The sequence below is a fragment of the Pyrgilauda ruficollis genome, unplaced genomic scaffold, assembly GCF_017590135.1.
Source record: "Pyrgilauda ruficollis isolate IOZ18807 unplaced genomic scaffold, ASM1759013v1 scaffold20, whole genome shotgun sequence".
NCBI lineage: Eukaryota > Metazoa > Chordata > Aves > Passeriformes > Passeridae > Pyrgilauda > Pyrgilauda ruficollis.
The window spans coordinates 1,822,054-1,844,085 of record NW_024519207.1 but is presented as its reverse complement, the minus strand read 5'-3'; the positions used below and the strand labels follow the sequence as shown (position 1 = coordinate 1,844,085).

The 22,032-nt window shown below is 40.1% G+C and overlaps 1 protein-coding gene across 2 annotated transcripts; it reads left to right on the top strand.

The window, feature by feature from the left end:
• The first annotated feature begins 255 nt into the window (after positions 1-255).
• On the top strand, positions 256-20,405 carry MRPS31 (mitochondrial ribosomal protein S31). Of its 2 annotated transcripts, none has more exons than XM_041466999.1 (7): positions 256-302; positions 2,765-3,046; positions 3,700-3,858; positions 8,226-8,372; positions 10,678-10,751; positions 15,037-15,180; positions 20,078-20,405. In XM_041466999.1, the coding sequence occupies exons 2-7, from the start codon at positions 2,916-2,918 to the stop codon at positions 20,287-20,289; spliced, it is 867 nt and encodes a 288-aa protein (XP_041322933.1). In that variant the 5' UTR covers positions 256-302; positions 2,765-2,915; the 3' UTR covers positions 20,290-20,405. The 2 variants fall into 2 exon arrangements, with proteins under 2 accessions (XP_041322933.1, XP_041322932.1); XM_041466998.1 differs by lacking the exon at positions 256-302 and adding an exon at positions 1,021-1,125.
• Positions 20,406-22,032: the final 1,627 nt, after the last annotated feature.

Below are 22,032 nucleotides of genomic sequence, written 5' to 3'. Positions count from 1 at the left end.
GTGTACTGATGTACTACAGTCAGCTGCAAGAGCCGGGACCGTGCTGGCCTTGCCAGGGTAGATTGCACTAATGACGTGAAGGCCTGGGGACACTTTTGAAGCACGTTTCAGAGCGATGTGAGCCTTAAGCTAATGCCATGCACAGAGGAGCCTAGAGCCGGGCACAGCACTCCGGATGTGGCCTCAGCAGGGCTGAGCAGAGCCGGGCACAGCACTGCAGATATGGCCTCAGCAGGGCTGAGCAGAGCACTGGCGGCGCGGCTGCTCGGGGCGGCGGCGCGGCCGCACGGCAGGGCCCGCAGGTACCGCCTCCCCTGCACCCTCACCTGCCGGACGGCGCCGGCGCCGGCCGGGCATTGCCGTGAGGCCGGGCCGTGCCCCGGGGCGCGGCCTTCAGCGGGACGGGGCTCACTGTCCGGCCGGGGCTGGGTGGCGGTGTGGGCAGAAGGCGGCGGGGAATGGAGGCGGGTGGAGGGGAGTGGCGTGGGCCGTGTTTCTCGTGGTGCTGTCCTTGCCGTCCTTCCCACGTTGAATGATCCGCATGTGTGACCTGACCGTAGTTTTGCACCCTGTACCAGCAGAGCGGCGCTGCCTGTTGGGCGTTGTTGTTTCTGCACAAAGCACGGCAGCACTGCAGATATGGCCTCAGCAGGGCTGAGCAGAGCAGGATCACTTCCCTCGATCTGCTCTCCTAACACCTGAGCTCCTGGCGGCGAGCAGCCAAGCTCCCAGGGAACGTCCCGTCCCGAACGTCCAGCCGGGCCGGCCCTGCCCGGGAGTGGCTGCGGGGCGGGGCGGGGCCGGGCGGAACGCTGCTGCGCGGAACGCCCGTGCGCGGCTGCTGTTGCCGGCCGGCGTGCCGAGGAGCGCGGCGTGCTGCACAAAGCACGGGCTAAGAGCAGTATTTGAGAGTTCTTCTTCGTTTTTACTAAAATATTTTAAGCTGCTTTTAATGACAGCTCAGTTGTGCCTTCATTTATTTTTTTTTTTTAAATTTCAAAACTCCTCGATATTTTTGAGCAAGCACCGGTGCTGTGATGGCCTCATGTACAAAGCAGCTCGGGCTCTTCGGTAGCTGTGTTTGCTTCCCGAGGCCAGGCTCCCCAGCAGAAGGCAAACCGGATGGTAGGTGAAATACAGGGATGCAAACTGCAGCGTGCTGCTGGCTTTAAGTGCCTGAGGCTTTCAGCCTTGCTGTGCTTTGCTGCTGCTGTAGGCTAAGATAAGGCTGAGAAGGTTGGAGCTGGAGGAGAGAAGGTTACATGGAGACCTCATAGCAACCTTCCAGTGTCTGAAGGAGGCCTACAGGGAAGCTGGAGAGACTTTTCTTCAGGAACATGAGTACAAATTGCATCAGGAGTAATGGGTGCAAATGGAAAGAGGGGAAATTTAGGTTTGGTATTACAAAGAAATGCTTGTGCTTGAGGGTTGTGAGATGCTGGACCAGGTTGCCCAGGGAAGTTGTGGATGCCCCAGCCCTGGCAGTGTTCAAGGCCTTGAGTGACCCAGTCTAGTGGGAGGTGGCCTTGCCTATGGCAGGGAATGTTAGGGCTAGGTGGTCTTTAAGGTCCCTTCCAACCCTTTAGCTTTCTGTGATTTCTGAATGGTTACATAGTTTTCAGGAACATGCTGCCTGAAATAACAAAAAAGGACTTTGTCAAGGACTGTGGGGAGCAGTGCAGAGTAAAACAGCAGGGCTCATACCATCTTCTCAGTAATGAGGTGCTGAAGCTTTCCTTAAATTTTTCTGTTGCTTTTCAACATTGGAATTTAGGTTTTAAAGCTGACAGTGCATCAAGTGCAGAGTGACCAAAATGTGATGCAGTGCCTGCTGAGACTGGCAGATTTTCCTTTTAGCCAGAGAGAAATGTGTCTGAGGAGAAAAGTTATGCCACAATTCCTTCAGATTTATGGAAGTGTTTTAAGATCTATTGAAGTTTTTTATTTTGAATCAGAATAAATGCTAATTTGTTTATTTCTGTAACTTGAGGGTGATTTTTAAAGAAAGTAGGTATGAATGTAAAGGTTTAAACACTGCATTTTAGAATGTTATAGAGAATGGCTCTTTGAATTTTATGATAGTTTTTCTAGAGAATGCAGCTGTGTCTGTGTTGCAGAATCTCCTGAGCAGCTCCTTGCTGTCCCTGGCTTCGTATCCTCGGCTGCACTGTGTCAGTTTCAGCTTCTTTGCAGTGATGTGCTTAACTAAGTAGAGGAGCTATAACCCAAATAACTTTCCTGTTTGTTTCTGGGTTAACTTGCAGCAGAATCCGTGTTGCAGAGTAGGGGAATGTGATCTGTAGTAGTGCCACAAATGTGAAAACATGTGAAGTTCTGTGTGTACAGTCTTTTTTCAGGGAGTGATCTCTTTATTGACTCATTAAGAGTTTCAGTGAGTTGTCTGTAATACCAATGAATTGAACTATCAGGTATAAGTAAATTCAAACTCTCTCTGCTACCTAATTCAGAAATACTTTAAAAGTTCTAAGTTCTTGTATTATTTTCTCTGCAAATAAATGGTGTGTAAAGTTGTTTACTTTGTGTTTGTGATGAAGAAATCATAAGTAATCAAGAGTTTGAAATGGTGTCCCAACCCTTCTCAAAAAGTCAAAAGACATGTTTGACATGTACTTAACATACTCAGGTTGCGCTCAGCTGGGCCTAGACAGTTGTAACTGTTGTTTTGGGGTTTTTGGTAGGTTTACAAAATTCAGCCTTGAACCCTATTTTTAACTTCTGCTTCCTACCTTTGTGTATCATGTAGCAAACAGGAACTCTTCAGCACAAGCAGCGTGCTTTCTAAAGACAAAGATGAATCTGCTGCTTCCAAAGACAGCACACCTGAAGGGGCAGCAAAGAGGCAGGTGGATGGAGCAGAAACACCAAAGCAGCAGCTGTTAGACATTATTGGTAATATGAAAGTGGAAGTGAGCTACAGGAAGAAACTCCAACAATTAAAAGCCAGTGAGAAGCAAGCCATGAAAAAGCTGGAAGGCCTGGACAGTGAAGGTTCTGTGCCTCAGGGAATTACAGAAGATGCTCAACGGTAAAGCATAACAAACTTTTCTTAGCCTGTTTTATCCTTACTTCAACTTTATTTTTTCGTTGTTTAGGACAAAATAAACCATTTCCAACAGTAGAAAATAATCTTGTGAGGGAGTGTGGTGCAGACTTGTGGACTGGAGTAAATCACAGGGGAGAATCTGAGCAAAAGGTGCTGTATGCTGTCAACCTTATGGTGCCTTTTTCTGCAGTGAGATTGTGGAAAGGTAGCACTAGCACCTGCCTGTGGAAAGTTATTTTAACGGGAGAAGGGAAATATTGTTCAGATAAAATACAGCAAAACTGAGGGAAAAGAAAAAAAATTAAGAATGGCATAATGATTGTTGAGTCTTTGGAGCTGCTCCTGTCCACAGTGTGTTACATCATATTTATCATCCCAGAGGTCTGTGCTGCCAGTGGTCGCCAGGCTGTGTGGTGGCACAGGGCTGCCATTTCCCCAGGCTGGGGAACAGGAGCTTGTCAGAGTCCTTCAGCATTTGATAATTAGGGCAAACCTGCCTGTCCCAATGGCCACCCCCATTTGGGAAAATACCTGACTAGCTTTTGAGTTATTAAGATATAAAATGGCAGTACAGAAATGTCAATTTAAATATATTAAAGGCTTTGTTTCTGTATCTGTTGTGTCTCTGTTTACAGAGGCAAGCCTTTAAATCCAGAACTGGTGAAGGCTGCTTCTGCAGTTGCATCTTCCCTTCCACGCGACAAGAAGCAGACAGAATCAGAACTCCTTGCTCAACTGAGAAGACATGAAGAAACCACAGATAAACAGAAGAAGGGGGGAACTGTTAACATACGGTCTGTGTATTGATTGTTTTTCTCAATTACGTCAGAAATTCCTATTTTGCAATGTCATCCTGAAGGTGACTGCCTTCTGTGTTGGGAAGGTGCCCCTGAAAGATACCTTTGGACAGTGTATCCTTAGGATTAATGGATATTGGTAACATTATTGATCTGGTTATACCAAACTCTCTAAATTTTGCCATCATCTTTCTAAAGTGGTTTTGCAGAAACAGAATTATTGCTTTCATTCCCAGGATCATTGCTTTCTTGGACAGGCTAGCAAAATAACAGCTCTTTTTGTGAGTTTGGTTTTTTTTGTTTTTTTTTTTTTTTGCCACAAGCTTCCAGAATTCTCACACAATGGATGGATTTGTAGATGTTTCAGACGTTCTGTCTGGACTGGTGAATTTTCATGACAGCTCTGCAGAACTGAACTAGAGCAGCTCTGTTTATAGCCCCACCCTTCCTTTCAAAACTTTCCAGTCAACGCATGAAACTCATCTCTTGGCTTAACTCTGTTTCCAGTGTGGCTTTCAAACAGATGAGAAACATTTGTTTGGAAACTCAAACAGTTGTGCATACAGCTCTTTTGGATGATGGTTAAAGGCAATTTTTTTTCTGTTTTTTTTTTTTTTCAGCTAGTATTCAAATGCCTGCTCAGAAAATAAGGCATTAAATCCAGGTGAAATGCTGAACAACAGGAAATCTGATCTTTACCAAAATATGAGTGTGAAATCTTTCTTTATGTTTGTTTGCAGTGCGAACTGCAAGCTGCTTATCTTAGTTTTATTCTGTGAAAATTAATTTGCCCCAGCCAAGAATCTAAACTTGACCCATCTATTATCATCTGTAGGTTACATGTATTTCTACTTGTAGGTGTCAGCAAAGGGTCTGCTGGAATGATTGTCAGTGTTCTGCAAAAAGAGCTAGTGGTGTCTGTGGCTGATGCCTGCCTGAGTGGAAATTAAGGAAGAAAGAGACAGATGCTTGCAAACAGGTTGAGTTAGATGATTGCACAGACTGGGGTGTACAATGCTCAGTGAAGAACTTCGTTAAGCAAAATATCTGTTCTTCACATATAAGGACTGTTTATATAGAGCATATGTTCATTAAATTGTTAATTACCAGGGAGTTTGTTACTCTCTGTCACCGAGTTCTTTAGAAAGGCAGAGTACACGAATGTCTTAACAGTGTCATGGGCTGTGGGTGACCAACTTCAATTAATTCAAACCTTCTTGAGTACCCAAGATGCTGGAGGCCCACAGAAGTATTGAGTGAGCTAACGCATGCAGTGCCCAGCCTGGAAAGTGCTGGTCTCCCTTCCTTAGGGTGCACATGCTCTTGTCCAGGTGTGGTTGCTCTGCCTGCTGGCATCACAGGCTCTCTTTCTCTCATCACCTACGGCACTTTTCCTGAAGCACTGACCCAGCTCTGGCTGCAGTGGAAGAAAGACAGTGACTAAGAAAGTCGTAGTCAAAGCAAAAATGTTTTTTTTTCTCTTGAAAGAGAGTTTAAATTCTTCAGAAATTTAAAATCTGCAGCTATATAGTGCCTCTATATTTTTGATTGTCAGTTAAGATGTGATGTTACAATATTTTATTACGTGCTTGTGGATGAAGTGCTCTCATTAGAAAAATGCATTTTCCTCAACCAGAACCAGCATTTTTGGAATGTCATGGCTGGGTTGCTGTGCTCTGAGTTGGCAAGTTCTATTCCCTGAAGCAGCTTTGTGGCCTAGCTTGTTTCTCCCAGCAAATGCACTCCTCCTGCTGCTGCCATTTGCTGGAAAGTTTTAGTTTTCTTACTTAAGAGTTAGGTAGCAGAAATTCTTTATCAGTGGGTGAGTTTTCAAGAAAGACCAGATATTTGTGCTGATTTTCATGACAAAAAATTTGGTTTTAGTAACTTTAGAGTTAGTATGGACCTCTTAGTTCTTTGAGATAAATACAGTACTCTCAGGTTTCTGACTAGTGTTTAAAAATGTTGATTTTACAAAGCCCAGCAGCCTCAGACTTGATTTGGTGTGATTTATGCTCCATGATACCTCAATCCACACAATGCGTGAAGATGTTTTTAATGTGTTAGAAAGCATTCACTTTTGTTCATGCATGATTATTTTGTGTTGAGTTTTATTTGACAGTAAGAGAATACATGCAATTTAACTTTTCCCCTTTTTTTCTATAAAGGTTTTGCATTCAATATACTTACATATTTTAAAAGCGAATATATATTCCTCAGTTATTTACAATATTTAAAAGCAAGATACTTTCACAAGCAGTAGAGCTACATAGTGCTGAACTGCAAAAAACTGAATACTGCTATTGTGATTTATAATATGAAATTTGTTGTATGCTGTCCAGATCTTTTGTGCAAATTTTTTTTTACCAGGACTGTGGCAAGACCTCCAGAGGTCACTGTTGTATGCAGTCATCTCATTGCCTTGTAGAAAGCACGGAGACAGGGCATGCACTAGGAGGGAAAAATATTAACGATACAGGAATTTATTTTCCTCAGTGTGGGCTGAAGTTTCACTCAATGGAAATCACAACAGCACTGCACCAAAATAAAATCTACAGCCCTACAATTTCAGCTTCTGTTTTGGATAAACAAGAAAAGTAATTCAGAGCTTTGGCTAGAATATATCCCAAGCTCCTTGGGTCTCCATTTTAAGTATATATAATCAGGAAAGAGAGAGAATGTGTGGTTGCTACAAAAGTCCTACCACTTCCCATCTCTGGAAGGCAGGTGTATGTAGGAACTTCAGTTTTTAATGTTGTGTTGGAACAAGGGAATATATAATATCTAACTGCTATGGGTACACTGGGGTTGGAGTGTTACTTTTTAAACCAATATTTTTTGTTTCAAAAGGCATTAAAAAATCTTTGTGGTTCTACTTTTGTTAGTACAGGTGCACTTTTCATGATGGAGTGGTGAATGTTGCTGCCAGAAATGTTCATATGCCGATAGTGGGATGACATTAGGATTTCCTAGCAAGGAACATGATTCAGGAAGGAGAGCAGCTCTGAGCAATCCTGACTTCCCTGAAGCACGGGAAAACACCAGCCTTTTAGGTCACAGCTGAGTCAAGCTGTTGGGCTGGGCTGTGTGTGGCTGACCTTAGGAATTATGTCCCTTTGACCCTTGTAAGTGTGTCAAGCCTCTGGCCCAACACCAGTTCACTAATGCCAGCAGCCACTTCACAGAGTAATTTCTAATGTGAGATATGCAACTAATCGGAGATTGCTTTTTATTTAAAATTAAAATGAAATTATTTCAAACGTGTTTTCAGATGCCTTTATTTCAGAGTAGGTACTGGAAGAGCTATGCTGTTCTTGTTCTGCCATTTGAAACCACATCTAAGACTGAAGAGAAATCGTGCTGTGTTTCAGTGGCAATTAGCTTTTACAATTTTCCAGAAGTATTTCTTTCTTGTCAGTAAAATCTCTGTTGACTTAAGCTGCCAAAAGCATAGTTTAAATTTCATTTGGATTTTCATAAAATGGGTAATGCAGTATTTTTGACTTGGCCTATTTTTATTTTTTGAGACCATATTTATGTCTTGAAACTTAAGTGCTGCAATTTGGGATAACTGTGTGTGACTGGAAGTGGTTGGGTGGAGAGGAGGCTGTGAGGAAGAGTTACCAGCTCGGCCTTTCCCAGCCAGTGGAGTTGCCAGTGAAGGGAGCTCACAGGCAGGGGAGGAAAGGGGCTGTGATTTGTCATTTGTGAGCTGTGTATGGTGCTGGAGGAGATGAGAGCATTTGCTCTTCACGTATGATTTTCACTCCAGAGTGACGAAGGAAGATGTGGTCTGTTAATGCTGTAATATGATTATGCAATGCAACAGATTGCAGTGGATCAGGAAAGGTGACCTACTTATTAGGGTGGCATGATTGGCCCATGTCAGCTGATGTGTGAAGGCAAGCTTCCTTTTGGTCTGCAGCAGCACAGCTCTGTCCCTGGGCAGTGTTGGTTCCTGTCCAAAAAAATGGTGATTTTTATCTCCCTATTTCAACCTATTTTTTGTATCCAGAGAAATTCCCCATTTGATTAAGCAAAACATGCCTGTTACATTCTGTGAATATTGGTATACAGATGTATGATTTTTTTTTTAGTTGAAATAATTTAAAAGAAAGCATTCACTGTAGATTTAATAGGCTAAAGTAGCACTTTTATACATAGAATGTAACAAATGGTTTAAAACAACAACAGCTTGAATGTTTGATGGATTAAAGATGGGTGTATTCTGTGAGGAATGTAAAATTCTGTCTCACAGAAGCTTATGAAACCAGTTGAGAATAGAGTTTCTAGTTAACACATATGACAAACTTCCTTGCTTTGTCAATCTGTTGAGTTTTTACATTTCATGTTTTTCATTTCAGCAACGTTATTTCAGAAATGGCAGTTAAAAGGCAGTCTCGAGACCAGTGGGGTGTGAGGCTATCCGGTCGCATTTCCTTGCAGTTGGATGAGGATGGTCGAAGAATAAGGCCTGAAAGGTCATCGGCTCAGTCTATGGACTCCAGAAGGTATTTCTGTGGTGTTCACCTCCAGTAGAAGGAGCATGCAGTTACTGATGGATAATACTTTAAATTTACTTGTACATATTAATGTTGCAGTACTTCAGAGCTTAAAGAAATTACTTAAGTATTTTTCAAGGTAAGTACGGTTAGCATTGAAATAAATTGTGAGAACAAGATAGTTAATGGCAGCCAGCTGATGAAGTAATGTGCATTTTCTTAATATTACATTTTAGATAATTAAGCATGCTTGGTGCTGAAATGTAATTGTTCTTGTTTTAACTAGTTTAAATTATTTTACCTATGCATAATACAATATCATGTCACTTTCTTAACTTCTTGGGAAACAGATTTTGAAAGATTGCTTTCCTCCTCTACAAAACTTGATAATGTTCTGTGCTTAGAAAAGTTTCATCCATTCTCTTGGGATTTTAAAGATATATTAAAGTTGGTATATTTATTTATTTATTTATTACTACTACCTTCTGTAATTGATTTCTTTATCAACTGTGATGTTAAAATTGTCTATGAAATTAACTTCATGATTTACATGTGATTTCAGGCTACTCCATAAGTTTATTTTGCTGCTGTATTATGTAGCCACTCTCCTGAATTAAGGAATGCTCTTACATTTTGGGTTTATTCCTGTAAGCTGTGCTTTTTTTGCCTGTAGTCTTTGGATTTTCCCATGACAGCTCATAATTGCATTCCTTCTCCATGTATTCTTTCCCTAGCAGTTTTTTAGTAAGATTAACTTCTCTTGTATTTGATTTACTTTGCAAATAATCCCCGTTTTTGGGGGTTAGGGCCTGAAAATTGGGGGAATCATTTGTGTTTAGATTGATCATGGTGAACACAGAATTTGGGTAACAAAGGAAAAGAAAAGCATGAGTTCAGGGGTGAGTAGATGTGCAGTATTCTGTGTGTGGTGGAACTGTGCTTGGTATATAACTTCAGAAACAGCACCTTAAAATAATTTTTCAATTTAAATTATTTAAATTATTAAATTAAATAATAAATTTAAAATTTTAATTTTAAATTAAAATCCCTGTAGTGAGTAAACTGTCTCCAGTTTCAGGCCTAAGTTCCCTCATGCATACCTGAATATCTAATGGATTTGCTTATCAACTAGTAGTAGGAAAATAATGGGTTAGGAAGAATACCTAAATTTAAGTCAAGTTAGTATATTGCAATGAAATGAGTGATGTTGCTTTATAGTAATTTAAACTTGTAATTTTAAAATAAACTTTCTTCCAACACATGCAATGTATCTTTGGCCAATGTCATTGGGAGTTACACAGATAGGAAAATACAATCCTGAATCAACATTCTTTCAAGGCTCTGTAACTAGATTATTGTGTGCTGAAATAGCTCCAGGGTAGTTTCATCACTAAAAAGTAATATGACAAGAGCAGGTTTGCAGAAGTAGTTGAGGCCATTAGAAATCTCCAGTAAATCCAGAAGGGTAGAATTTTAAGGTCAGAAAGGATAAATCTTGCCAGGGTAACATTGGATATGTAATAACAAAATGAAAGAACTGTTGGAATTTCAGTGGAAATCTGGAAGATAATACGATTAAAAACATAGTTGATGCTAAAAGATGGTGGGGCTTTTTGTTTTCATCTACAAGAATTTGATTACTTGTTGAACTCTTGTATTTTTAATTTTTTTTTTTTTTTTTTAGTGTAAGCCTATGGTAATGATAAATGTGATTGAAAATAGATGGTCAGAGTGAAATATTTGTATATTCAGAAGAGTGAGCACCAGAGTGATGCTATTGAAAATATATCATATGGATATACTCTGACTGTTTGCTGTATGGCAGAGAAGGTGGCTGTGTGATCTTCCAAAAGGGCTATTTATGTCATAAAGCAGGAATTACTTGATTTAGCTGTTGCCTTTTCTGTTCCTGAATTGTGCAATATTTTTTTTGCAGGGAAAAAACCCAAGTCTTCAGATATTCCCAACTTTGTAAAATCACTTAAGTACTGTGGTTTGATGCTATTTACCTTTGTTCAGACTCCTAAATATTCCAGTTAAAATTGACTGCAAATATAGTTCTTGATTTAGGCTCCTTCTTTCACATGAAAATGTTTTGAGAAGCTCTGTTTAAGACAAATAGTAAAGCCCTAAACGTGCTCTGATTAAAAGCCTGAAGATTTAGTGAGAATCTTCAGTGAAGATTTAGAATTTTTTTTTTGTCTCCAGAGATCTGTTAGTTCATGAAAATATTTTGTGCTTTTTAATTTGGTATCTGGCAATGTTGTAAGGTGTTGTGAAATACTAAATATCGGTTTTCTTTTTTTGTTTATAGAAGTCTCAAAGTAGGAAAGAGGCTTAATATATTCACTAAGGCTTCTACAGAACCAGAGCATGCACTGAAAACAGGTTAGTGGAAATTCAGTAATGAAAAATGCAGTGAGGCTAAGTTCTGCATTTTTAGAATATCAAGAGATTTGTTTTTATGAGGAGACATGACCTGCTCACTTTCTGCTTTCAGCCTGATAAAAGAAATTACTACTTTGATGTAGCTCAGATTTTTACCAAGTGAAACTTCCATGCGGTATAATGCAGTGGTTTCTGTGCTGATCAGGGCACTCTGTTAGTGAACGTGAAGGGTATAACTGGCTTTTTGTCACAAAGGTCAGTCTTAATTCTGTGAGTGTAAAGCCAGCCTGGAGGATGAGAATGTTGGCTCCAGCTTACTTGGTCAAGTTGCAAGGAAATGTGAGGCTGTGATCCAAAGGAAACAAGCATGCCCTGCAGGTGACTTAAGTATAAGAAGGGTAGTAGCAACCCAAGACTACACACTGGATTGCTGTGTGGCCTTCTTTTGTTTAGTGTTCCAGATGGAGCTGGAAAGATCCCAGTGGCAGCTGACAAATGACACCTTGCTTCACCTATTGTAAAGTTCTTTATATATGTTTAGAATCATAGAAAGTTTAGGTTGGAAGGGATCTTAAGAGGTTATCTGGTTCCAACCCCCCTACAATGAGCAGGTGCCTCTTCCGATAGATCACATTGCTCATAGTCCCACCCAACCTGACCTTGAATGTTTCCAGAGATGGGGCATCTACTACCCTTCTGGACAACCTGTTCCACCACCCTCATTTGAAAAAATTTCTTCCTTTTGTCTAGTCTGAATCTGCCCTCTTCTGGTTTAAAACCACTACTTCTTGTCCTGTTGCAACGGGCCCTACAAAAAATTCTGTCTTCATCTTTCTTACAAGCTCCCCTTTAAGTATTGACAAGATTGAATAAAGTCAGCATAGAGCCCTGTGTTCTTCATGAGGAGTAACCCCAGCTCTCTCAGGCTTTCCTCTTAGGAGGGATATTCTATCCCTCTAATCATCTTCATGGCCCTCCTCTGGACCTGCTCCAAGAGGTCCATGTCCCTCGTGTGATGAGGACCCCAGAGCTGGTTGCAGCATTCTTGGTGGGGTCTCATGAGAGCAGGGGGGAAGACTCTCTTCTATCAACCTGTTGGCCATGCTTTGTTATAGGATTCTAGTTGGCTTTCTGGGCTGTGAATGCACATTGCTGGCTCATGTCCAGTTTTTTATCCACCAGTATCCTCATGTCCATCTCAGCAGGACTGCTCTCTGTCCATTCATGAGCCTGTGTAGATGCTGGAGGTTGCCCCAAGCCAGGTATAGCACCTTGCACTTGGCCTTGTTGAACCTCATGAGGTTTCCATGAGGCCACTTCCTTGAGTTTGCCCTTGAGTCCCTCTGGATGGCATCCTGTCCCTCACGTGTGTCAATTGCACCACTCAGCTTGGTGTCACCTGCATATGTGCTGAGGGTGCACTCAACCCCACTGTCTGTGGTGTTGAGGAAGACACTGAACAATACTGGTCTCCGTGTGGATTCCTGAGCAACACCACTTTGTCACTGATCTCCATCCACGCGTTCAGCTTTTGACCATTGAATGCATGGTCTGGATACGGCCCTGGAATGGTCCATGAACCCTGGACCATCTGGTTGTGATCACCCAACCACTTCCTTATCCACTAAATAGACATGCCAAAACTCATGTGAGATAAAAGATACCAAAACTAAATTCAAAACAGGTGCAACACACCTTCATAGTCACTGAATGGCACAGCTGTGTGGGAACAGTCTTAATGCTGCCTAACAGGGATAGCTTTCACTCATGAAGATTTGGCTTTACTACAGGCTGGGTTGGCCAGGAGTGTGTGAATATGGGCAGATCATGTCAAGAACTTTGTCCCTCACTTTTCTTTGTGAACAGTGAGACTGCATTGTTAGTATTGATCTTTAAAATGCTGTTTTTCCTCAGCTATTCTGAGGCCCTTTTAAAAAACAGACTTTATTCCAGTGTAGTGACTTAGACCTTCATGTAAAGTTAGCAGCAGCAGAAGAAATAGTACTCCTGTCTAAAATCTTACAAAATGCTGAGTATTTGTTTCTGTTTCAAGAGTAGAACTGTAAGTTTTTAACAGATTCTAGCTGAGTAGTTTTTTATCTTTTTTTTTTTCACTTGAAACTACAAGGAGATATTAATTTGATTGCTTAATTTTTTTAGTAAAATGTCAATTAGTGCCATTTGCATATTTTCAAGCAGCTGTGAACTTTCAGAATACAGCCACCTCTATGAAAGCTGTTTATTAGAATGGGATTCAGTTTGCTGTGTTTTAAGACTGCCAATATCATTAAAATTAGTCTATTTTACATGTAAAAACCATAATGAATGATGTAGTGTTTGTTTTTAGCTGTCTTAACAAAAGTGATGTTGAAAAAATGGATTTTGAGTTGAATCAAATTTACTCAGGTAAAATGGTGAGAATACAATATTTCTTTTTTGCATGAACAGAATGCAGACACAATGGCTCATAGTAGTCACCCCAGGTAAAAGCTGAGATGCACTTATTTTTTTAAACATAAAATTGGAATGTGTGCAAATTGTATCAGAGAGCAAGTGGACTTTATTGTATTTGTAATTAGATGTTAATTAGTAAGCTTCTTTCAGCTTTTTGTTTGGTGTTTCCTTGTTTGATTCCAGGTAGCTTTGAGGAACTCTACAGTATATTCTAGACCAGGAAGCTGATTACTTAGCTTACTGACTAAGCCTGATGACAAACATTTTTTTGGGCATTAATCTCGGGAAATACCAGTGTGGTACTTGATACCTTGATTCATTTGTTTTCACTGTCTTGGTTCATATTACAGAAGATAATGGGTCAAATTTTTTACTACATAACAGAAAAGAAAGTTTTGTTTTAAGTATTGAGTATTGACTTTGAAAACTTGAATGGTAACTGGAAAGGAAATTGTCATCCTAAAAATACTCTTCATAACTGTTAATATAAAATGCCAGTATTATTTTCTGTTTCATGAGGTGAAATTACAATCTTTATCACCCCTACTGCAAGTTTGAAAAATGAGGTTCTGCTTTCCTCTGTTAGAGAATTTATTAGTTTCTTTATGGTGTGGACAATAATTTCATTCTGGTATGGTTTCTCATGTTGTCTTGTAGCTGTGTTTTATTCCTGCCTCCAGCACTCAAATCAAAGAACTCAGCCTGGTAATATAGTTCTGGAAATTTCCCTCTTAAGGAATAATTTGAATAATTATATTCTGATTTAACACAAAAAAAACCCCTCTGAAAACACTTCTTTGTATGTAAAAATACTGTTTGCCCTTTAATTATGTTTTGTCTTAAGGAGGGGAGGGGGATTTTGTTTTTTAAATTCAGTTGAGTTGTAAGCCACTGAGTTGAAGTTGAAATATCTTGGCCTCAAGTACTTACACTCAGGAGTAGTAAAATAATAGGTTATTGGCTATGGTCCACTCCAAGTGGACTGTAACATTTGAATTCACATGAAGATCTGTGTTCCAAGGATCTTAGGGTGAATTGATAACAGAGGGAGGCAGGAAAACAAAGGGGAATGCAGCTTAGGCCAGCTCACTCGACAGCAGCCCAGGGCACTCCCAGAGGTCCCTCCCTGTCCTGTGGTAACAGCTTGTTCCCTTCAGCTCAGCGAAGCGGTTCAGTCTGGGCTCGTGACCAGCTCTCCTGGGTGGAGGGACAGGAACTCCTTAAGAAAAGTAACTGCTGCAATATGAGTGCACTTTGATTAAAAAAAATTAAAAAAAAAGGCATAAGGAAGGATACATCCCTAAAGGAACTGTTTAGCTTTGTAAAAAGAATAAGAAATCATGGTTTCTCAGCTTCAGAGACAAAAACTGGCACACTTAAGAGCATTGGGGAAGGAATTGCCATTCCTTGTAGATTTGAGTTGTTTCCCTGGAGGAGAATGTAGTTGTGAAGAACCTGAAAACTCCTGTAGAAGTAAAGGTCCTTTAGCACAGCACACCAGTCAAGTTCAGAATTTGCTGTATCCACATTTTTTGAAAGACAAAACCAAAGAATGATTGTGGAAAAATTAAGTTATTGCTTTATGTGAAACATACAAATAAATATTCCCCTAGGTGTTCAGAATAGATTTTCATCAGACATTTGAGAACTTAATGAACTTTCATGTCAACTGAGAATTCTCATTTGAGAAAGGTGGTGCTGGTATCTAAGGTAGAAAAGTTTGCACAGCTGAAGATATTAGTCTCTGTAAAGACTGATTTTTGAAGGACTTTGTCTTAGCTAGTGAGAAGTCTTTGGTTCCTGACAGATCTTAACAAAATTTATTTTTTAGTACCTTCACCAACAATTTGGGATCTGGAGTTTGCAAAGGAGGTTGCAGCAGTAACTGCACAGCCTCCCCGAAACGGTTTTGAGGAGATGATCCAGTGGACAAAAGAAGGAATACTGTGGGAGTTCCCAATTGACAATGAAGCTGGTATGTGCAATGTGAGCTTTTATTATCTGTCTCAGTTTATCTTCTCTGAAAATTAGAGCATGTTTGACCTTTGACTGTTTTAACACAATGTTTCAGCTGTGAGTCATGCTTTTGATAGTAAACAAACATAACTCCCTGACTGTCCCAGATCAGAGATGCTTCAGATGAACTCATTCTGGCACTCTTCAGGTGAAGTCTTGCAGGTGGTTTGGCTGATCTGAGGACTGGCTGCTGCCAAAAGGGAATGACTCCTTCCCTCCTCCCCTGCCTCCCCCCATGATGTGTTTAACACGAAAAGGCTGCTCAAGTTTCTTACATAACACCTTTTACTTTGCATCTTCTCTAAATTAAGCTTCTAGCAGAAGTTGGGGAATCTTAAAACTGCTGTGTGTGTTTTATAACGCTGATTCTGTTCTTTGGTGTGGCTCTTGGACCAAGTGTCTCGCCAGATCCCAGCCAGCTATCTGCCAGTTCTATATCTGGGCAGGCCAAGAGTTAAACAGTTGTTTGCTCCCTTTGTTCTGTCTGTTTCATAAGAATAAACAGTCACAATATTCACTCACCCTGGGCATCTATGTTAATTAGGCATCTTTGTGCACAGTATTTTCTTTTATTACCATAAAAAAAAAGAAAAAGCTCCGTGTGAAGTTATGCCAGCAGAGAGAGTGAATGTTCAGGAAGTGAAGAACAACTACACAGTGTGCAGTATAGGAAAGGGGACTTCGTAACTTCAGGGAGAGCTTGACTGTGGGTTTTGGGGTTTTTTTAAAGACTAAAGACATCAAACAGAACTGCTTTGTAATGATTCAGTCACTGAGAGCAAAACAGGTTCGTATCTGAAGCTGGGAGTCTTTGAAAATCTGTCCTATACTGAGTTGCAAATTGAATAATGTGCTTCATTGTTTCTTAATGTTTATTCTCATCCTGTTTGGCAGTTTCTTCACAGAATTTAATCACTGCTCCCAGGATTGATCTGTTCCATCATGTTCCATCATGTAGAAATCCAAGTATACTCTGGTCATGTTTTTGCAAGCTTAAAACCACTGTGGCCAATGGTTTTTGTGTTGTTGTAATGTGGCTGGAACCCTGCTGTCTGGGGCCGTCAGTTGACAAAGTGTCTTTGGCGGGCTGTGGTTTCCCCGTTGCAGCCGTGCGGCTGGAACCGCGCTGTCTGGGATGGGGCGGTCGACGGACAAAGAGTCTTTACATAGAGTTAAAACAAGAGTCTTGATTGATTTGTCCACAAAGACTAGTCATGTGGAAAATTCCCGTGGAGCCTTCCAAAACCTGTCACCTCTCAGGTAGAAATACCAAGTCAGTAAGATCCGTCCTATCAGACTGCCAGCCACGGGCTGTTAATCACCTCAGGTGTGTCAAAGCACAGTTAAAAGCTCAAGAACCTTGCTCCAGTATATCAACATGCTGTAATTTCAGTTTCTCTGCAGAAGAAAGATGCCCCTTTCTGCTGTTAATTTTGCAGTTTTGTAACAGCCATTTCCCTCAATAGGAGGAGATTCCTTCAGCTTGTTATGTATCCAGAAATATTTGACTATTCTTCTATGCCAAAAACATATGGCTTTAAAAATGTAAGTGCAATTAAATTTTCTGTTGAGGAAGCATGTATACTCAACTTTCAGCATTATGAAAGCTTTTAAATTTTTAAACCAAATGTAAAAAAGACAACCTCTTATAACTCTTTTCCTTGGCTCCAAAGCATCTCTGGTGTTCTCATTAGTGCTTCCCCAAGGCACTGTGTTGTGCTGTGTGGCACCAGGACGGGGTCATGGTTTTTGAAATAATTTTGGTGTGAACATCTGAAGGTGTGGCTAGACATACTGGCTTGCTACAGTGGCCAGCAGCTGTCTTCCCCACACCTTACTGCCTTGTTTGATTTTACCTGCATGCCCTTGCCCTTGTCCAGTGCAGTTGAAGTCACTGTTAGGCAGTGAAATTACCTTTTTTTTTTTCCTCTCCATCTTTCCAGCCTCTGATTAATTTTTACCAGTTTAGCAAACCATTAGTATAGCTTGCATAACATTGTTCTCACTCCTTTCTGCTTGTCTCTCCTGCTTCTAAGTAGCTTTAATGCTGCTCCATGATTGCCATGGCAAAAAGTTGGGAAATACGTTTATTTGTGCCTCATTTATTATTTCTGTGCATTTATGCCATAGTGACTCAAAAGGCTGGAAAGGACAGAGCAGATTATAGGTGTGAATTTGCCTTAGCACCTCATTATGAGGGGCAAATGCTTTTGGTGGGCTAGAGATTGTTACTGCACAAGTGATAGGAAGGTCTACGAAAATGATTTCCTCAGTTGCCTCTGATGGCTTCTGCAGGGCAGAAGTTCACCAAGTCCTGTTCTAGTTGCTGGTTAGCTCTTCACAGCAGAGAAGTATTGGATCATCTTGCCAAGAGAGTTGGCAGAGTTACACAACTGCTGTGTTGGGGTTTCTTTACTATCTCTGTTCTAGGGACCTGCTGAAGAGAGTGATTGATGTCATTCTAAAAATCCTAAAAGGATAGAATACTTTGTGTTGAAAGGGACTTTAAAGATCATTTAGTCCAAACCCTCTGCCATGGACAGGGACATTTTTTCACTACATTTGAATACTCAGTCATCTTTATAGCATGTCAGCAATGCTTGCTATAAGGGATGAACATCTGTGTTTGGATTGACATCTTTAGGACAAGGTTGGTCATGTCTTGGAGGGATTAGTGTTTTAGCTAGAGGAATTCCCCAGACTTCCTGTTTTGTAGCATGTAGGGGATTGGAAATAGAATATTGAGAGTAGGTGTCTTCTTGTTTTGATGTCGAAAAAGAAAATTCTCTAATTTAGACTTCTGCCATGCATATTGTTTCAAATTACATTTCTGAGGACAGTGCAAGAGAGGCAGAGGGACAGGCTTGCAGCAGGAGTCAGGGCTTGCTAGGGGTGAGGGAAGTCATTATCTCATCTAATCTGTTCCCACCAGAGGCTTCAGCCTCTGGGGCTTTGGACAGTTGTGGTCTCCTTTTCTGTGATGCACACTTTACTTTTTTGAGGACTGAAATACGTGGTCTAACTGAAATATTTGGACTTAACACTTCATCCCCAAACCACGTACAGTCTTTGACAAACGGGAGAGCAGAATACATAATGTAATATTTATCTCTGACCTGCATTTTTGTGACATTCTAAATTGCTTATTTTGGGTTAAGGATGAAAATTGGTGAAATTATTTATTAGACAAAATCTTTCCTGATACCCTGTATCTGGAAGAAGAGCATTCAGAAAGCCAAATTTTACTGTCAGCGTTATGCAGGTTGTTTCAGTAGTGAGTTTGTTTGGTTTTTGAGACCAGCAAAAGTAAGGATGTCTGGAAAGGTTGTTAGTTTGGAAAAGCAACCAGTAGCATCCAGGTACAATAAGATTCCACCCCCCCTTGGTGGGGGAAAGCCAGTAAGGGTGGATAGTGGAAGGATCATCACTGCTTCTGTCCGTGGATGTAGTTTTCCAATCACAGCAGAAACACACTTTCTGAAACTGACATTACCTGGTTTTTGTTATTTTAACTTTCAACATAAAGGAACAAGGAGAGAGCTTCTGAAGAAGGAAATGCACTTTCTTTTTTCAAGAATAGATAAATGTGGTGTGCAACTGTGGTATTCATGCACTCACACATTTCTAGCTAATATAGGTAATTCTAGATAAAATACAGGTATTTCTCAGCTTCTTCAGATATTGCAATACCTGAAGTTTAAAGCAGGAAAAAAGTAATGCAAACTTAACAAATACAATTTGAGTGACTTCTCCATTGCAGAGATGTGAATAATTTCTTCTGAAACTGTAGAAGCTCTACCAAAGAAGGAAGCCTAGAACTTATGTGGCTTAATTACCTCAATTTTAATATTCCTGATGTAATTTTATCAAATAATATAGAAAAACATAACTAGCTAGCTTAGAAAAACATGTACACCATACTCAGTGTGTGTGGTATAGGCTTCTCATTTTTGTCATCTTGAAGTAGTGCAATATTTTTCTCTAATAACAGATTTTTATTTAAGGGTGCAAGCCAATTGGTATCAAATAAAAAAATTCATGTATATCTAACTGAAGAAAAATCTTTCTTTACAAATCCCAGATTGCCTTTTGGTTTTTTCCCCTTAGAATTAGAAACAGCAAAAGCAGCCTTTTTTCTGTATGTAGGAATTTGTGTTCTGAGTCTCTACCATCACAGTATGAACAACAGCAAAAAAATCTACAGGATGAGGAACAAAAGTTTACCCTATCTCCAATAATCCCCTGTCCTGTGGATGCTTTTGAATGCATCATCTTTGGTGTTGGCTATGACTTAAAAGTAGCTGGTGAGATACACAACACTTCTACATCATCATACACTCACACATTCAGAAAATGTCGGAAAACAAATTTCTGTGCCCATTTGATAGCAATAAGATGCTAAAAGCATGACTTGCAATGGACATATGTTTGTTAGCTGTTCAGTATTTGATACTTTATGAGGTTGCCTTATTTGTTCAATACTAGTTTGTATTCTTTAATCCTCTGCAGAATTTAGGCAATCGGTGTTCTCTTTAAAAATTTATGAAGAAAGTACCTGCAATCTAAAAGGTGGTACCAATGATGAATCAAAATTTTGAAGAATTGAATAAACCGGATTTTAGCAAGAAGATTGATTTATGGTTATAATTATTCCTCCTACTTCCACCCCAGCACCAGGCTTTTATCAAAATTTTAAGCCAGAAATTTGATTTAAATATTACATATTCTTAGAAATGCAAGCAGAACCATTAATTTTACTAATTTAAGATTATTTTTGAACTATATTATTTTTTACTTTGTTAAACTTGCTATTATAATGTAATAACTGTGTCTTTTTTGCTTTGTCTTTCTGTTAGGGATGGAGGATGATGCTGAATTTCATGAACATATCTTTCTGGAGAAACACCTCGAAGGCTTTCCCAAGGAAGGACCTATCCGCCACTTCATGGAACTAGTCATCTGTGGGCTTTCGAAAAACCCATACCTCAGTGTTAAGCAGAAGGTTGAACATATTGAGTGGTTTCAGAAGTATTTTGAGGAAAAGAAGGAACTTCTTCAAGAGATTTGAGATTTGGGAAAGTGCTTACCCTTGTGAAATGAAGAATCATTAAGTATCAGTGCATAGTGATCATGTGGCCTGAAAGTTGTATTTTAAACAATAAACTCAAAGGTCATCTTTTGTTACGTGCCTGTCCGTGTGTGTGTAGATACTTTTGACAGCAAAAGAAGGAACTGAAAAGTATGGCTTTTGTAGAATGTGCATTCAAAATTTAGTTTTTTGGAACTGTTGTCTTCTAAATTTGAAACTAGTCTTTCAGCTATACAAAATCCTAGGTCTAATTCCACTTCCTACACCCTTCACAGCTGGACTGTAGCTTGACAGCTTGGATCATCTTTCCCATTTTGGAAAACTTGAAATTCTTTCATTTTGCTGATTTATGAACCACACTGGTGTTTGGATGGTATTAATCCTTTCTCCCCCCCTTTCACTAACTATATTTATTGGTTCATTTTGAAGTTTTTAGTAAGTTTTTGTAAATCACAGAGTGATTTGAATGGTATGCTTTTTGGTTCATGTTCTCAGTGAAAGGCTGTTGTATTCCTGAAATGTGTGCACAGCACAACACTGGTGAGTTACAGAAGATAACAAGGGAGTGATGTTCCTTAGGGTTTGCTGTTGGGATTGGTGCCACTAACAATGGATTTAAGCTGTAAGAGGTATGGTTGACATTAGATGTTAGGGAGAAATTCTTTGCCTTGAGAGTGGTAGGGCACTGGCACAGGTTTCCCAGAGAAGCTGTGGATGCCCTTTCCCTGAAAGTGTTCAAGCCTAGATAGGATGGGGTTTGGAGCAGCCTGGTCTGGTGAAAAATGTCCCTGCCCATGGAAGAGGGGTTGGAACTAGATAATTTCTAAGGTTCCCTCCAACCCAAACCATTCTGTGATTCTAAAGTTACTATCCTGCCATCCGTACATCCATTCTGAACTTTTGACTAACTTCCCATCAGTATTATTTAAAAAAAGGGTCTGAATGTCAAGTAATCCATGAAGTGCTGTTTCACTAGAGAAAGCAGTTTTTTGATGGCTTGGCTTGGAGCTGAGACCTTATCTTCTGCATCTGCAGGACTAGAAAGAGGACTTGGCATTCCTGACAAGGAGAGTTGTTGCCTACAGATTACATGATGCCACTGCTATTTTCTGTCTAGTGCTGTGATGCTGCTGAAGCAGCTTCATGTTTTCTAGATAATCCTTTATTCCAATTAAATGTGTATGCTCTTTCATATCTATTGAACTCTTGCAAAGTATTTTACTTCAGTTATAAAATTTCATCCAGAACTACTCACCCATAATTCAGGATTCTGAGTGATCATCTTGCTGCTTAAATTTACTGAGCATTTCCAGCCCTGCATATTTGTGTTCTTCCTTGTTCTCCCCAATCACAGTAGCAACTGTTGGCCCTATAAATACACTCCTGTCTGTTTCTCACATTTCCTTGTAACTCGAGCAGGAAGGAGGATTAATACAGAATTTGTTATAGATTGAAGGTAGAACACCGGCTTTGTATGCAAATTGATTTTTAAAATGAGAGTTACATGAAAGAGAATGGAAAATGAAGAGTTGGCCTTTTCCTATGAGTTGGAATATTCTGCTGTGTTCTGCTCATCTCCAGGATTGTGAGTTTGCCCGTCCCTTTGCAAAGGGAAAGGCTCAGGCTGTGGAAAAGGAAAAGCAACTTTTTGACTTTCTGACTTTAAGAACAGCAAGATTCAAGTTTTGCAGAAATTTTTGGAGGCTTCCTGGCTTTGAAATG

What these genes read in the sequence shown, in the direction of transcription:
- MRPS31 (XM_041466999.1), top strand. Translation starts at nt 2,916, where the DNA reads ATGAAAGTGGAAGTGAGCTACAGGAAGAAACTCCAACAATTAAAAGCC. An exon ending in ATTACAGAAGATGCTCAACG is followed by an intron (nt 3,047 to 3,699) that starts GTAAAGCATAAC and finishes CTCTGTTTACAG; the next exon opens with AGGCAAGCCTTTAAATCCAG. An exon ending in AGAGCATGCACTGAAAACAG is followed by an intron (nt 10,752 to 15,036) that starts GTTAGTGGAAAT and finishes TTTATTTTTTAG; the next exon opens with TACCTTCACCAACAATTTGG.